This window comes from Salvelinus alpinus, chromosome 4 (genome assembly GCF_045679555.1).
Source record: "Salvelinus alpinus chromosome 4, SLU_Salpinus.1, whole genome shotgun sequence".
NCBI classification, from domain to species: domain Eukaryota; kingdom Metazoa; phylum Chordata; class Actinopteri; order Salmoniformes; family Salmonidae; genus Salvelinus; species Salvelinus alpinus.
In genome coordinates, this window is record NC_092089.1 from 11,233,066 (window position 1) to 11,249,727 (window position 16,662).

Below are 16,662 nucleotides of genomic sequence, written 5' to 3' on the forward strand. Positions count from 1 at the left end.
ACAGTTATTAATGCTGTTGTTTCTATGTGCACTAAAGTTACTCAAACCTCTAAGTACAATTTAATTGCAGTGATGGTTGCAAGCAAAAACTCAACCAGGAAGTACCAGTGACGTGCTCAATACGGAAGTGGTTTGATGAAGCAGATGCTAAGCTACAGGACTGTTTCGCTAGCACAGACTGGAATGTGTTCCAGGATTCATCCGATAACATTAAAGAGTTTAACACATCAGTCACCGGCTTTGTTATTAAGTCCATTGACGACGTCATCCCCACAGTGACCGTACGCACATATCCCAACCAGAAGCCATGGATTACAGGCAACATCTGCACTGATTTATAGGCTAGCGCTTCCGCTTTCAAGGAGCGGGACGCTAATCCGGGACGCTTAGTAGAAATCCCATTATGACCTCTGACGAACCATCAAACAGACGAACATTCAAACAGGCAAAGCATCAATACAGGACTAAAATCAAATATTACTACGCTCATCGGATCGAATCCTCTGACCCTCGTCGGATGTGGCAGGGCTTGCAAACTGTCACAGACTATCCAGCCATAAACTGCCAAGTGATGCAAGCCTACCAGATGAGCTAAATGCCTTCTATGCTCGTTTCGAGGTAAAATCAAATCAAATCAAATGTTATTAGTCACACGCGCCGAATACAACAGGTGTAGACCTTACAGTGAAATGCTGACTTACAAGCCCCTAACCAACAATGCAGTTTTTTTTATATTACAGATAAGAATAAGAGATAAAAGTAACAAGTAATTAAAGAGCAGCAGTAAAATAACAATAGCAAGACTATATACAGGGGGTACCGATACAGAGTCAATGTGCGGGAGCACCGGTTATTTGAGGTAGTATGTACATGTAGTTGGAGTTATTAAAGTGATCATGCATAGATGACAACAGAGAGTAGCAGTGGTGTAAAGAGGGGGTGAGGGGGGGGGGGGCACTGCAAATAGTCTGGGTAGCCATTTGACTAGATGTTCAGGAGTCTTATGGCTTGGGGGGTAGAAGCTGTTTAGAAGCCTCTTGGACCTAGACTTGGCGCTCCGGTACCGCTTGCCATGCGGTAGCAGAGAGAATAGTCTATGACTAGTGTGGCTGGAGTCTTTAACAATTTTTAGGGCCTTCCTCTGACACCGCCTGGTATAGAGGTCCTGGATGGCAAGAAGTTTTGCCCCAGTAATGTGCTGGGCCGTTTAAACTACCCTCTGTAGTGCCTTGCGGTCAGAGGCCGAGCAGTTGCCATACCAGGCAGTGATGCAACCAGTCAGGATGCTCTCGATGGTGCAGCTGTAGAACCTTTTGAAGATCTGAGGACCCATGCCAAATCTTTTCAATCTCCTGAGGGGGAATAGGTTTTGTCGTGCCCTCTTCATGACTGTCTTGGTGAGCTTGGACCATGTTAGTTTGTTGGTTTTGTAGACACCAAGGAACTTGAAGCTCTCAACCTGCTCCCTTTCAGCCCCGTCGATGAGAATGGGGGCGTGCTCTGTCTTCTTTTTCCTGTAGTCTACAATCATCTCCTTCATCTTGATCATGTTGAGGAAGAGGTTGTTGTCCTGGCACAACATGGCCAGGTCTCTGACCTCCTCACTATAGGCTGTGTCATCGGCAAACTTAATGATGTTGTTGGAGTTGTGACTGGCCATGCAGTCATGAGTGAACAGCGAGTACAGGAGGGGACTGAGCACGCACCCCTGATTGGCCCCTGTGTTGAGGATCAGCATGGCGGATGTGTTTTTACCTACCCTTACCACCTGGGGGCGGCCCGTCAGGAAGTTCAGGATCTAGTTGCAGAGGGAGGTGTTTAGTCCCAGGGTCCTTAGCTTATTGATGAGCTTTGAGGGCACTATGGTGTTTAACGCTGAGCTGTAGTCAATGAATAGCATTCTCACATAGGTGTTCCTTTTGTCCAGGTGGGAAAGGGCAGTGTGGACAGCAATAGAGATTGCGTCATCTGTGGATCTGTTGTGGCGGTATGCAAATTGGATTGGGTCTAGGGTTTCTGGGATGATGGTGTTGATGTGAGCCATGACCAGCCTTTCAAAGCACTTCATGGCTACAGACGTGAGTGCTACGGGTCAGTAGTTGTTTAGGCAGGTTACCTTCGTGTTCTTGGGCACAGGGACTATGGTGGTCTGCTTAAAACATGTTGGTATTACAGACTTGGACAGGGAGAGGTAGAAAATGTCAGTGAAGACACTGCATGCTCGCAGTACATGTCCTGGTAATCCTTCTGGCCCTGCGGCCTTGTGATTGTTGACCTGTTTAAAGGTCTTACTCACATTGGCTGCAGAGAGCGTGATCACACAGTCTTCCGGAACAGCTGGTCTGCCATCTTCTCCGGCGCCATCGATAAGCAACACTGAACCATGCATGAGAGCACCAGCTGTTCTGGACGATTGTGTGATCTCGCTCTAATATTCTGAATGGAGTTGCTGTTATTTGTAACTGTAGAATGGGAAAGTGCACTGCAGCCTCAATTAGCCTGCACATCGACTCAGTACTAGTACCCTGTGTGTATAGCCAAGTTATCGCTACTCATTGTGTATTTATTCTCTGTATTTGTTGGGAAGGGCCCGTAAGTAAACATTTCACTGTTAGTCTACATCCTATGTTTACGAAGCATCTGACAACATTTGATTTGATTTGAATATAGGAGAACTATAAGAGAACTCACACGTAACAAAAAAAATGCGATTCAACAGAATGAGACTGTATTATAGCGTGATTACTCCCTAAATACTGAAGTCAGGTTGCTTCAAACAGAGTGATTACTCCCTAAATACTGAAGTCAGGTTTCCTCAAACAGAGTGATTACTCCCTAACTACTGAAGACAGGTAACGTGAAACAGAGAGAAATTGTCTATCAGGAACAAGGACATTAACTAAACAACAAGGTAATAAGTCTTTTTTTTATTTTATCTGAGTGATTATCAACCTTCTGGACATATAGGGAGCATTACTTCTGTGACCAGGAACCTCCCTATTTTACTACATCACTGGTAGCCATATCACATCAACCTCCCTATTTTACTACATCACTGGTAGCCATATCATATCAACCTCCCTATTTTACTGCATCACTGGTAGCCACATCATATCAACCTCCCTATTTTACTACATCACTGGTAGCCATATCATATCAACCTCCCTATTTTACTACGTCACTGGTAGCCACATCATACCAACCTCCCTATTTTACTACATCACTGGTAGCCATATCATATCAACCTCCCTATTTTACTACATCACTGGTAGCCATATCATATCAACCTCCATATTTTACTATCTCACTGGTAGCCACATCATATCAACCTCCCTATTTTACTACATCACTGGTAGCCATATCATATCAACCTCCCTATTTTACTGCATCACTGGTAGCCACATCATATCAACCTCCCTATTTTACTACATCACTGGTAGCCATATCATATCAACCTCCCTATTTTACTACGTCACTGGTAGCCACATCATACCAAACTCCCTATTTTACTACATCACTGGTAGCCATATCATATCAACCTCCCTATTTTACTACATCACTGGTAGCCATATCATATCAACCTCCCTATTTTACTATCTCACTGGTAGCCACATCATATCAACCTCCCTATTTTACTACATCACTGGTAGCCATATCATATCAACCTCCCTATTTTACTACGTCACTGGTAGCCACATCATACCAACCTCCCTATTTTACTACATCACTGGTAGCCATATCATATCAACCTCCCTATTTTACTACATCACTGGTAGCCATATCATATCAACCTCCCTATTTTACTACATCACTGGTAGCCATATCAAATCAACCTCCCTATTTTACTACATCACTGGTGGCCATATCATATCAACCTCCCTATTTTACTACATCACTTGTAGCCACATCATATCAACCTCCCTATTTTACTACGTCACTGGTAGCCACATCATATCAACCTCCCTAGTTTACTACATCACTGGTAGCCATATCATATCAACCTCCCTATTTTACTACATCACTGGTAGCCATATCATATCAACCTCCCTAGTTTACTACATCACTGGTAGCCATATCATATCAACCTCCCTATTTTACTACATCACTGGTAGCCACATCATATCAACCTCCCTATTTTACTGCATCACTGGTAGCCATATCATATCAACCTCCCTATTTTACTACATCACTGGTAGCCATATCATATCAACCTCCCTATTTTACTTCATCACTGGTAGCCATATCATATCAAACTCCCTATTTTACTACATCACTGGTAGCCATATCATATCAACCTCCCTATTTTACTACATCACTGGTAGCCATATCATATCAACCTCCCTAGTTTACTACATCACTGGTAGCCATATCATATCAACCTCCCTATTTTACTACATCACTGGTAGCCATATCATATCAACCTCCCTATTTACTACATCACTGGTAGCCATATCATATCAACCTCCCTATTTTACTACATCACTGGTAGCCATATCATATCAACCTCCCTATTTTACTACATCACTGGTAGCCATATCATATCAACCTCCCTATTTACTACATCACTGGTAGCCATACCATATCAACCTCCCTATTTTACTACATCACTGGTAGCCATATCATATCAACCTCCCTATTTTACTACATCACTGGTAGCCATATCATATCAACCTCCCTAGTTTACTACATCACTGGTAGCCATATCATATCAACCTCCCTATTTACTACATCACTGGTAGCCATATCATATCAACCTCCCTATTTTACTACATCACTGGTAGCCATATCATATCAACCTCCCTATTTTACTACATCACTGGTAGCCATATCATATCAACCTCCCTATTTTACTACATCACTGGTAGCCATATCATATCAACCTCCCTATTTTACTACATCACTGGTAGCCATATCATATCAACCTCCCTATTTTACTACATCACTGGTAGCCATATCATATCAACCTCCCTATTTTACTACATCACTGGTAGCCATATCATATCAACCTCCCTATTTTACTACATCACTGGTAGCCATATCATATCAACCTCCCTATTTTACTACATCACTGGTAGCCATATCATATCAACCTCCCTATTTTACTACATCACTGGTAGCCATATCATATCAACCTCCCTATTTTACTACATCACTGGTAGCCATATCATATCAACCTCCCTATTTTACTACATCACTGGTAGCCATATCATATCAACCTCCCTATTTTACTACATCACTGGTAGCCATATCATATCAACCTCCCTATTTTACTACATCACTGGTAGCCACATCATATCAACCTCCCTATTTTACTGCATCACTGGTAGCCATATCATATCAACCTCCCTATTTTACTACATCACTGGTAGCCATATCATATCAACCTCCCTATTTTACTTCATCACTGGTAGCCATATCATATCAACCTCCCTATTTTACTACATCACTGGTAGCCATATCATATCAACCTCCCTATTTTACTACATCGCTGGTAGCCATATCATATCAACCTCCCTATTTTACTACATCGCTGGTAGCCATATCATATCAACCTCCCTATTTTACTACATCGCTGGTAGCCATATCTATACCTATTTCTATGTTCACTATGTTCAGTAGTAGCATACCTCTGTGTCTATATGATCACTAAGTACAGTAGTAGCATAACCTCTGTGTCTGTATGATCACTAAGTAACGATCGTCGTTGGAATGAGAAGAGGAGGACCAAAGCGCAGCGTGGTAAGTGTCCATAATGATATCATTTAATAAACCAACCGAACAAAATAACAAAAATACAAACAAACAACCGGAACAGTCCCGTATGGTGCAAAACACTAACACGGGAAACAACCACCCACAAAACACAAAGGAAAACAGGCTACCTAAATATGGCTCCCAATCAGAGACAACGATAGACAGCTGCCTCTGATTGAGAACCATACTAGGCCCAACACATAGAAATATAAATACAGAACAAAACATAGAAAAACAACATAGAATGCCCACCCCAACTCACGCCCTGACCAAACTAAAATAACGACATAAAAAAGGAACTAAGGTCAGAACGTGACACACTAAGTACAGTAGTTACATACCTCTGTGTCTGTATGATCACTAAGTACAGTAGTAACATACCTCTGTGTCTGTATGATCACTAAGTACTACAGTAACATACCTCTGTGTCTATATGATCACTAAGTACTGCAGTAACATACCTCTGTGTCTATATGATCACTAAGTACAGTAGTAACATACCTCTGTGTCTATATGGTCACTAAGTACAGTAGTTACATACCTCTGTGTCTGTATGATCACTAAGTACAGTAGTTACATACCTCTGTGTCTGTATGATCACTAAGTACAGTAGTTACATACCTCTGTGTCTATATGATCACTAAGTACAGTAGTTACATACCTCTGTGTCTGTATGATCACTAAGTACAGTAGTTACATACCTCTGTGTCTATATGATCACTAAGTACAGTAGAAACATACCTCTGTGTCTATATGATCACTAAGTACAGTAGTAACATACCTCTATGTTTATATGATCACTAAGTACAGTAGTAACATACCTCTGTGTCTTTATGATCACTAAGTACAGTAGCATACCTCTGTGTCTGTATGATCACTAAGTACAGTAACATACCTCTGTGTCTGTATGATCACTAAGTACAGTAGTAACATACCTTTGTGTCTATATGATCACTAAGTACAGTATTAACATACCTCTGTGTCTGTATGATCACTAAGTACAGTAGTAACATACCTCTGTGTCTTTATGATCACTAAGTACAGTAGCATACCTCTGTGTCTGTATGATCACTAAGTACAGTAACATACCTCTGTGTCTGTATGATCACTAAGTACAGTAGTAACATACCTTTGTGTCTATATGATCACTAAGTACAGTAGTAGCATACCTTTGTGTCTGTATGATCACTAAGTACAGTAGTAACATACCTCTGTGTCTGTATGTAGGTTGAATGAGGGTTGGTAAGTTCCTAGCTGCCTGAGGCTCAGTAAGCCTTCTGTTATGTACTGTAATTATCATTATCTGGCACAACTCACACTTCAGCACTGTCATAAAGAAACCCTGGGTCAGCGTCCCAAATTGCACCCTATTCCCTATACAGCGCACTACAATTTAACCAGAGTCCTAGTGCACTATATAGGGAATAGGGTGTCATTTGGGACTGAACCCTTCAACAAGCCTCTATAAAAAATCGAGAGTGACTAAGACACAAAGAACAATGTTGCTATTTAGAGATTAAGGACGGATCGAGAGCAATCCATCAATAGCAGACCATTTTATTTTTGTCTCCGATATTTAGTCTTGCTGTTTTCCCTGTCGTTGACGAGCACGATTAGGTCTAAGTCTAGGAGAATGCAGAAGTCCTATCAGTATGCAAATGGTGTTGCCTGCATTCACAAAATAGTTACCCGTCTCCTTGACGATAAGATGAGCAAAAAAGTACGAAGAGATTCTAACCAAGGATGTAAAACTAACATAAATCTATTTTCTATTCAGAAGTGAGATCTGTCGCGGTGCAGCTCAGTCTGATGTAGGGGTTAAGGGTTAAGTGCCGTGCTAGAGGGCATGATGATAGGAGATGTAGGGGTTAAGGGTTAAGTGCCTTGCTAGAGGGCAGGATGATAGGAGACGTAGGGGTTAAGGGTTAAGTGCCGTGCTAGAGGGCAGGATGATAGGAGATGTAGGGGTTAAGGGTTAAGTGCCTTGCTAGAGGGCAGGATGATAGGAGATGACATCTAAGATACTAACGCCAGCAAGCAAACCTTTTTTTTCTGGCCCGCATTATACTAATAAACAAGTGATGGAGCCACCAGTCTAACAGTCATTATACTGTTACCAAGACAACACCAACAGTCTAACAGTCATTATACTGTTAACAAGACAACACCAACAGTCTAACAGTCATTATACTGTTACCAAGACAACACCAACAGTCTAACAGTCATTATACTGTTAACAAGACAACATCAACAGTCTAACAGTCATTATACTGTTACCAAGACAACACCAACAGTCATTATACTGTTAACAAGACAACACCAACAGTCATTATACTGTTAACAAGACAACACCAACAGTCATTATACTGTTAACAAGACAACACCAACAGTCATTATACTGTTAACAAGACAACACCAACAGTCATTATACTGTTACCAAGACAACACCAACAGTCTAACAGTCATTATACTGTTAACAAGACAACACCAACAGTCATTATACTGTTACCAAGACAACACCAACAGTCATTATACTGTTAACAAGACAACACCAACAGTCATTATACTGTTAACAAGACAACACCAACAGTCATTATACTGATAACAAGACAACACCAACAGTCATTATACTATTAACAAGACAACACCAACAGTCAGTATACTGTTAACAAGACAACACCAACAGTCTAACAGTCATTATACTGTTAACAAGACAACACCAACAGTCTAACAGTCATTATACTGTTAACAAGACAACACCAACAGTCTAACAGTCATTATACTGTTACCAAGACAACACCAACAGTCTAACAGTCATTATACTGTTAACAAGACAACACCAACAGTCATTATACTGTTAACAAGACAACACCAACAGTCATTATACTGTTAACAAGACAACACCAACAGTCTAACAGTCATTATACTGTTAACAAGACAACACCAACAGTCTAACAGTCATTATACTGTTAACAAGACAACACCAACAGTCTAACAGTCATTATACTGTTAACAAGACAACACCAACAGTCTAACAGTCATTATACTGTTAACAAGACAATACCAACAGTCATTATACTGTTAACAAGACAACACCAACAGTCATTATACTGTTAACAAGACAACACCAACAGTCATTATACTGTTAACAAGACAACACCAACAGTCATTATACTGTTAACAAGACAACACCAACAGTCATTATACTGTTAACAAGACAACACCAACAGTCATTATACTGTTAACAAGACAACACCAACAGTCATTATACTGTTAACAAGACAACACCAACAGTCATTATACTATTAACAAGACAACACCAACAGTCATTATACTGTTAACAAGACAACACCAACAGTCATTATACTGTTACCAAGACAACACCAACAGTCATTATACTGTTAACAAGACAACACCAACAGTCATTATACTGTTAACAAGACAACACCAACAGTCATTATACTATTAACAAGACAACACCAACAGTCTAACAGTCATTATACTGTTAACAAGACAACACCAACAGTCATTATACTATTAACAAGACAACATCAACAGTCTAACAGTCATTATACTGTTAACAAGACAACACCAATAGTCATTATACTGTTAACAAGACAACACCAACAGTCTAACAGTCATTATACTGTTAACAAGACAACACCAACAGTCATTATACTGTTAACAAGACAACACCAACAGTCATTATACTGTTACCAAGACAACACCAACAGTCATTATACTGTTAACAAGACAACACCAACAGTCATTATACTGTTACCAAGACAACACCAACAGTCATTATACTGTTAACAAGACAACACCAACAGTCATTATACTGTTAACAAGACAACACCAACAGTCATTATACTGTTAACAAGACAACACCAACAGTCATTATACTGTTAACAAGACAACACCAACAGTCTAACAGTCATTATACTGTTAACAAGACAACACCAACAGTCATTATACTGTTACCAAGACAACACCAACAGTCATTATACTGTTAACAAGACAACACCAACAGTCATTATACTGTTAACAAGACAACACCAACAGTCATTATACTGTTAACAAGACAACACCAACAGTCATTATACTGTTAACAAGACAACACCAACAGTCTAACAGTCATTATACTGTTAACAAGACAACACCAACAGTCTAACAGTCATTATACTGTTAACAAGACAACACCAACAGTCAGTATACTGTTAACAAGACAACACCAACAGTCTAACAGTCATTATACTGTTAACAAGACAACACCAACAGTCTAACAGTCATTATACTGTTAACAAGACAATATCAACAGTCTAAAATAATCTCCCAGAGAGCTAGTTAGATTGTTAATCTCTTGAATACTTCATTTTGCTTCAGCTCTTCTCCTCTGAATTTCTTCTGTCGTTAGGGTGTGACCTGTGTCTAGTTTCAGAGAACTCCAGGCATGCTGGGAATAAATTAGGGGGCTTTTTGTTCCTCTGTGTCATTCTTTTGGAGTGTTTCACTATGAGATCTCTGCCACAATAACACCTTGGTGATAGAAGTGTCTAATCAGAGACTGTGAGATCTCTGTCACAATAACACCTCGTAGCAGGCTTGGTAATAGAAGAGTCTAATCAGACACTGTGAGATCTCTGCCACAATAACACCTTGGTAATAGAAGTGTCTAATCAGACACTGTGAGATCTCTGCCACAATAACACCTAATCAGACACTGTGAGATCTCTGCCACCATAACACCTCATAGCAGGCTTGGGAATAGAAGTGTCTAATCAGACCCAACAATACAGTCCCTCTAGGAGACAGTGGTTCTGACTATAAATGACCCAACAATACAGTCCCTCTATGAGACAGTGGTTCTGACTATAAATGACCCAACAATACAGTCCCTCTATGAGACAGTGGTTCTGACTATAAATGACCCAACAATACAGTCCCTCTATGAGACAGTGGTTCTGACTATAAATGACCCAACAATACAGTCCCTCTATGAGACAGTGGTTCTGACTATAAATCCCCCAACAATACAGTCCCTCTAGGAGACAGTGGTTCTGACTATAAATGACCCAACAATACAGTCCCTCTATGAGACAGTGGTTCTGACTATAAATGACCCAACAATACAGTCCCTCTATGAGACAGTGGTTCTGACTATAAATGACCCAACAATACAGTCCCTCTATGAGACAGTGGTTCTGACTATAAATGACCCAACAATACAGCCCCTCTATGAGACAGTGGTTCTGACTATAAATGACCCAACAATACAGTCCCTCTAGGAGACAGTGGTTCTGACTATAAATGACCCAACAATACAGTCCCTCTATGAGACAGTGGTTCTGACTATAAATCCCCCAACAATACAGTCCCTCTAGGAGACAGTGGTTCTGACTATAAATGACCCAACAATACAGTCCCTCTAGGAGACAGTGGTTCTGACTATAAATGACCCAACAATACAGTCCCTCTATGAGACAGTGGTTCTGACTATAAATCACCCAACAATACAGTCCCTCTATGAGACAGTGGTTCTGACTATAAATGACCCAACAATACAGTCCCTCCATGAGACAGTGGTTCTGACTATAAATGACCCAACAATACAGTCCCTCTATGAGACAGTGGTTCTGACTATAAATGACCCAACAATACAGTCCCTCCATGTGACAGTGGTTCTGACTATAAATGACCCAACAATACAGTCCCTCTATGAGCCAGTGGTTCTGACTATAAATGACCCAACAATACAGTCCCTCCATGTGACAGTGGTTCTGACTATAAATGACCCAACAATACAGTCCCTCTATGAGCCAGTGGTTCTGACTAGAACTCACCCAACAATACAGTCCCTCTATGAGACAGTGGTTCTGGCTATAAATCTGGTCCCTGCATGAAACTGCTCTCTTCCTGTCACCACACTGACACAAACAAGACATTCATTGTTATGGGGGAAAAAATGAAGGATGAACTTCAGCACAGCACCATTGAACCTCAGTCCCCGTGCTATTTACAGTATTTCTCTCGCTCTATCCGTCTCCCTCTCTCTCTTTCTCTCTCTTTCCCTCTCCCTCTCTCTCTCTATCTGTCTCCTCTCTCTCTCTCTCTCTCTCCCTCTCTCTCCCTCTCTCTCTCTTTCCCTCTCTCTCTCCATCTCCCCCCCCCCCCCGTCCCGTCCCCACCCCACCCGTCAAACAGACTGATTTCAACATATTTCAAGGCTTTCTTTCCCAGAGATCAGTTGTTTTCTTACCTCGTCCGGAAGTATGCCGGATGTGGGTGTCCGTCGTACAAAGATAAAAAATCATATTCCTCTTCCACAGCGAAAGATTGAAAAACGATGTGAATCCTGTTCATTTGTTCTGCTACGATTACCCAGGTACAGTTGGCACCGTTGGGATATCCGTACGGGAAACCTGGACTTTCTATGGTACCGTTCTTTCCTTTTAATGTCCCTCCACACGTATGAAGGAACCCTGGAAAGACAAGAAAACAAAATCATGAGATCAGACACTTTCTTTTTTTGACACTCAAAACATCATTTATTCAACACTCCACACGTACAGGTAACACATTTTGAACAGTCAACACTCAACAACTTTATCCAATACACTTTTATCCAATACACTGGAGCATTTCCCCCAATTCCCTTCCCAGTAACACTGATGTTTTGAGACAAACAACAAGTCTGGTAAATTGGTAAACCTTCCTCACCCTACCCACTACCCACTCTACTGGTCTGTACCTTCCCCAGCCTACCCACTACCCACTCTCCTGGTCTGTACCTTCCCCAGCCTACCCACTACCCACTACCCACTCTCCAGGTCTGTACCTTCCCCTGCCTACCCACTACCCACTCTCCTGGTCTGTACCTTCCCCACCCTACCCACTACCCACTACCCACTCTCCAGGTCTGTACCTTCACCTGCCTACCCACTACCCACTCTCCTGGTCTGTACCTTCCCCAGCCTACCCACTACCCACTCTCCTGGTCTGTACCTTCCCCAGCCTACCCACTACCCACTCTACAGGTCTGTACCTTCCCCACCCTACCCACTACCCACTCTACAGGTCTGTACCTTCCCCAGCGTACCCACTACCCACTCTCCTGGTCTGTACCTTCCCCAGCCTACCCACTACCCACTACCCACTCTCCAGGTCTGTACCTTCCCCTGCCTACCCACTACCCACTCTCCTGGTCTGTACCTTCCCCACCCTACCCACTACCCACTACCCACTCTCCAGGTCTGTACCTTCACCTGCCTACCCACTACCCACTCTCCTGGTCTGTACCTTCCCCAGCCTACCCACTACCCACTCTCCTGGTCTGTACCTTCCCCAGCCTACCCACTACCCACTCTACAGGTCTGTACCTTCCCCACTACCCACTACCCACTCTCCAGGTCTGTACCTTCCCCAGCCTACCCACTACCCACTCTACAGGTCTGTACCTTCCCCACCCTACCCACTACCCACTCTCCAGGTCTGTACCTTCCCCACCCTACCCACTACCCACTACCCACTCTCCTGGTCTGTACCTTCCCCAGCCTACCCACTACCCACTCTACAGGTCTGTACCTTCCCCAGCGTACCCACTACCCACTCTACAGGTCTGTACCTTCCCCACCCTACCCACTACCCACTCTCCTGGTCTGTACCTTCCCCAGCCTACCCACTACCCACTCTACAGGTCTGTACCTTCCCCACCCTACCCACTACCCACTCTCCTGGTCTGTACATTCCCCTCTCCAGGTCTGTACCTTCCCCAGCCTACCCACTACCCACTCAGGGTATTCCTAATACATCCACCAGCCTTCCCTCTTCTCTCCTACTGTCTGCAGGCAGGCTGGCAAAAAAAATCACTACCTTGACAGGATGGGTCAGACACTTACCACACTGGTCAGACTACACTGGTCAGACTACACTGGTCAGACTACACTGGTCAGACCACACTGGTCAGACCACACTGGTCAGACTACACTGGTCAGACCACACTGGTCAGACTACACTGGTCAGACTACACTGGTCAGACTACACTGGTCAGACTACACTGGTCAGACCACTACACTGGTCAGACTACACTGGTCAGACTACACTGGTCAGACTACACTGGTCAGAGTACACTGGTCAGACTACACTGGTCAGACTACACTGGTCAGACTACACTAGTCAGACTACACTGGTCAGACCACACTGGTCAGACCACACTGGTCAGACTACACTGGTCAGACTACACTGGTCAGACTACACTGGTCAGACTACACTGGTCAGACCACACTGGTCAGACTACACTGGTCAGACTACACTGGTCAGACTACACTGGTCAGACCACACTGGTCAGACTACACTGGTCAGACCACACTGGTCAGACTACACTGGTCAGACCACACTGGTCAGACTACACTGGTCAGACCACACTGGTCAGACTACACTGGTCAGACTACACTGGTCAGACTACACTGGTCAGACCTACACTGGTCAGACTACACTGGTCAGACTACACTGGTCAGACTACACTGGTCAGACTACACTGGTCAGACTACACTGGTCAGACTACAAATACTTTGATTATTTGGGTTAGGCTTTGTGGTGGAAAAATGTAATTTTCATTAATTAGGAGATTTTCAATGCACAAACACACGCAGTCACATACACACACAAACACAAACATTTCACACACACACACACACACATACAGAACACACAACACACACTCACACACACACACACACACACACACACAGAGTGACACACACACAGAGTGACACACACACATACACTACACACTTTGCCTATGACAAGGACAAGCCAAAGCTTAGCTGTTTTATTGAAAGGCAACTCTGCAAATTGTCTATTAATAAAAATCCAAGTGTAATTATGATGCATGATTTATCCCCCTTCAGTGCCTTTCCCCTACAGGAGTAATTACCGTCCATCTTAATTAACAGGTCAATTATGTTTAGGTTTCCATTGTGTTGAACAGAAGACAGATTCTCCTGTCTTCTCCCTTGAGATCAGAGTCTGGTTGGGTACCAACTGGTACCCTGTTTCCTCTACTGCGCATTTGGAAAAGTATTCAGACCCCCTTCCCCTTTGTACACATTTTGTGGATGGATTGAAAATCCAAAAATGGATTGCATTTTTTTGCCTCATCAATCTAGACACAATACCCCATAATGACATCACAATACCCGGTAATGACATCACAATACCCCGTAATGATATCACAATACCCCGTAATGACATCACAATACCCCATAATGACATCACAATACCCCGTAATGACATCACAATACCCCGTAATGACATCACAATACCCCATAATGACATCACAATACCCCATAATGACAAAGCGAAAACTGGTTTTTAGACATTTTCGCAAATGTATTAATAAAAAACTTAAATACCTTATTTACATAAGTGTTTTTGCTATCAGACTTGAAATTGAGCTCAGGTGCATCCTGTTTCCATTGATCATCCTTGAGATGTTTCTACAACTTGTTTCTACAACGTGTCCACCTGAGGTAAATTCAATTGATTGGACATGATTTGGAAAGGCACACACCTGTCTATATAAGGTCCCACAGTTGACAGAGCATGTCAGAGCAAAAACTAAGCCATGAGGTCGAAGGAATTGTCCATAGAGCTCCGAGACAGGATTGTGTCGAGGCACAGATCTGGGGAAGGGTAACAAAAAATGTCTGCAGCATTGAAGGTCCCCAAGACCAGCACACTTGGAGTTTGCCAAATGGCACCTAAAGGACTCTCAGACCATGAGAAACAAGATTCTCTGGTCTGATGAAACCAAGATGTAACTCTTTGGCCTGAATGCCAAGCATCCCGTCTGGAGGAAACCTGGCAGCATCCCTACATGGTGGTGGCAGCATCATGCTGTGGGGATGTTTTTCAGCGGAAGGGACTGGGAGACTAGTCAGGATCGAGGGACAGATGAAAGGAGCAAAGTACAGAGAGATCCTTGATGAAAGCCTGCTCCAGAGCACTCAGGACCTCAGACTGGGCCGAAGGGTCACCAACAGGACAACGACCTTTAAGTGCACAGCCAAGACAACGCAGAATTGGCTTCGGGACAAGTCTCTGAATGTCCTTGAGTGGCCCAGTCAGGGCCCTGACATTAACCCGATAGAACATCTCTGAAAATAGCTGTGCAGCAACGCTCCCCATCCAACCTGACAGAGCTTGAGAGGATGTGCAGAGAAGAATGGGAGAAACTCCCCAAATACAGGTGTGCCAAGCTTGTAGCGTCATACCCAAGAAGACTTGAGTCTGTAATCGCTGCCAAAGGTGCTTCAACAAAGTACTGAGTAAAGGGTCTGAATACTTATGTAAATGTGACATTATTTATTTATTTTTTATACATTTGCAAAATGTTCTGAAAACCTGTTTTTTCTTTGTCATTATGGGGTATTTGTGTGTAGATTGATGAGGGGGGGGGAAACTATTTAATCCATTTTAGAATAAGGCTGTAACCTAACAAACTGTGGAAGAAGTCAAGAGGTCTGAATACTTTCCAAATGCACTGTATATTGACCAGGGTCCATAGTGGACTACTGTTGACCAGGACCCATAGTGGACTACTGTTGACCAGGGCCCATAGGGTAGTGGACTACTGTTGACCAGGGCCCATAGTGGACTACTGTTGACCAGGGCCCATAGGGTAGTGGACTACTGTTGACCAGGACCCATAGTGGACTACTGTTGACCAGGGCCCATAGTGGACTACTGTTGACCAGGTTCCATAGGGTAGTGGACTACTGTTGACCAGGGTCCATAGTGGACTACTGTTGACCAGGGCTCGTAGGGTAGTGGACTACTGTTGACCAGGGCCCATTGGGTAGTGGACTACTCTTGACCAGGGTCCATAGTGGACTACTGTTGACCAGGGCC

General features: G+C 43.0%; 2 protein-coding genes across 2 annotated transcripts in view; one reads left to right on the forward strand and one right to left on the reverse strand.

Annotated features, from left to right (window-relative positions):
* LOC139572849 (CUB and sushi domain-containing protein 3-like) overlaps nucleotides 1-12,471 on the reverse strand; it is a 137,177-nt gene extending 124,706 nt beyond the window's left edge. The window contains exon 1 of the mRNA XM_071395659.1: nucleotides 12,011-12,471. Within this exon, the coding sequence (XP_071251760.1) occupies nucleotides 12,011-12,114 (104 nt within the window). The 5' untranslated portion in view covers nucleotides 12,115-12,471. The remainder of the gene's footprint in view (nucleotides 1-12,010) is intronic.
* The window catches only part of LOC139572868 (CUB and sushi domain-containing protein 3-like), a 1,528,140-nt gene that overhangs the window by 307,629 nt on the left and 1,203,849 nt on the right, over nucleotides 1-16,662 (forward strand). The window lies entirely within an intron of this gene.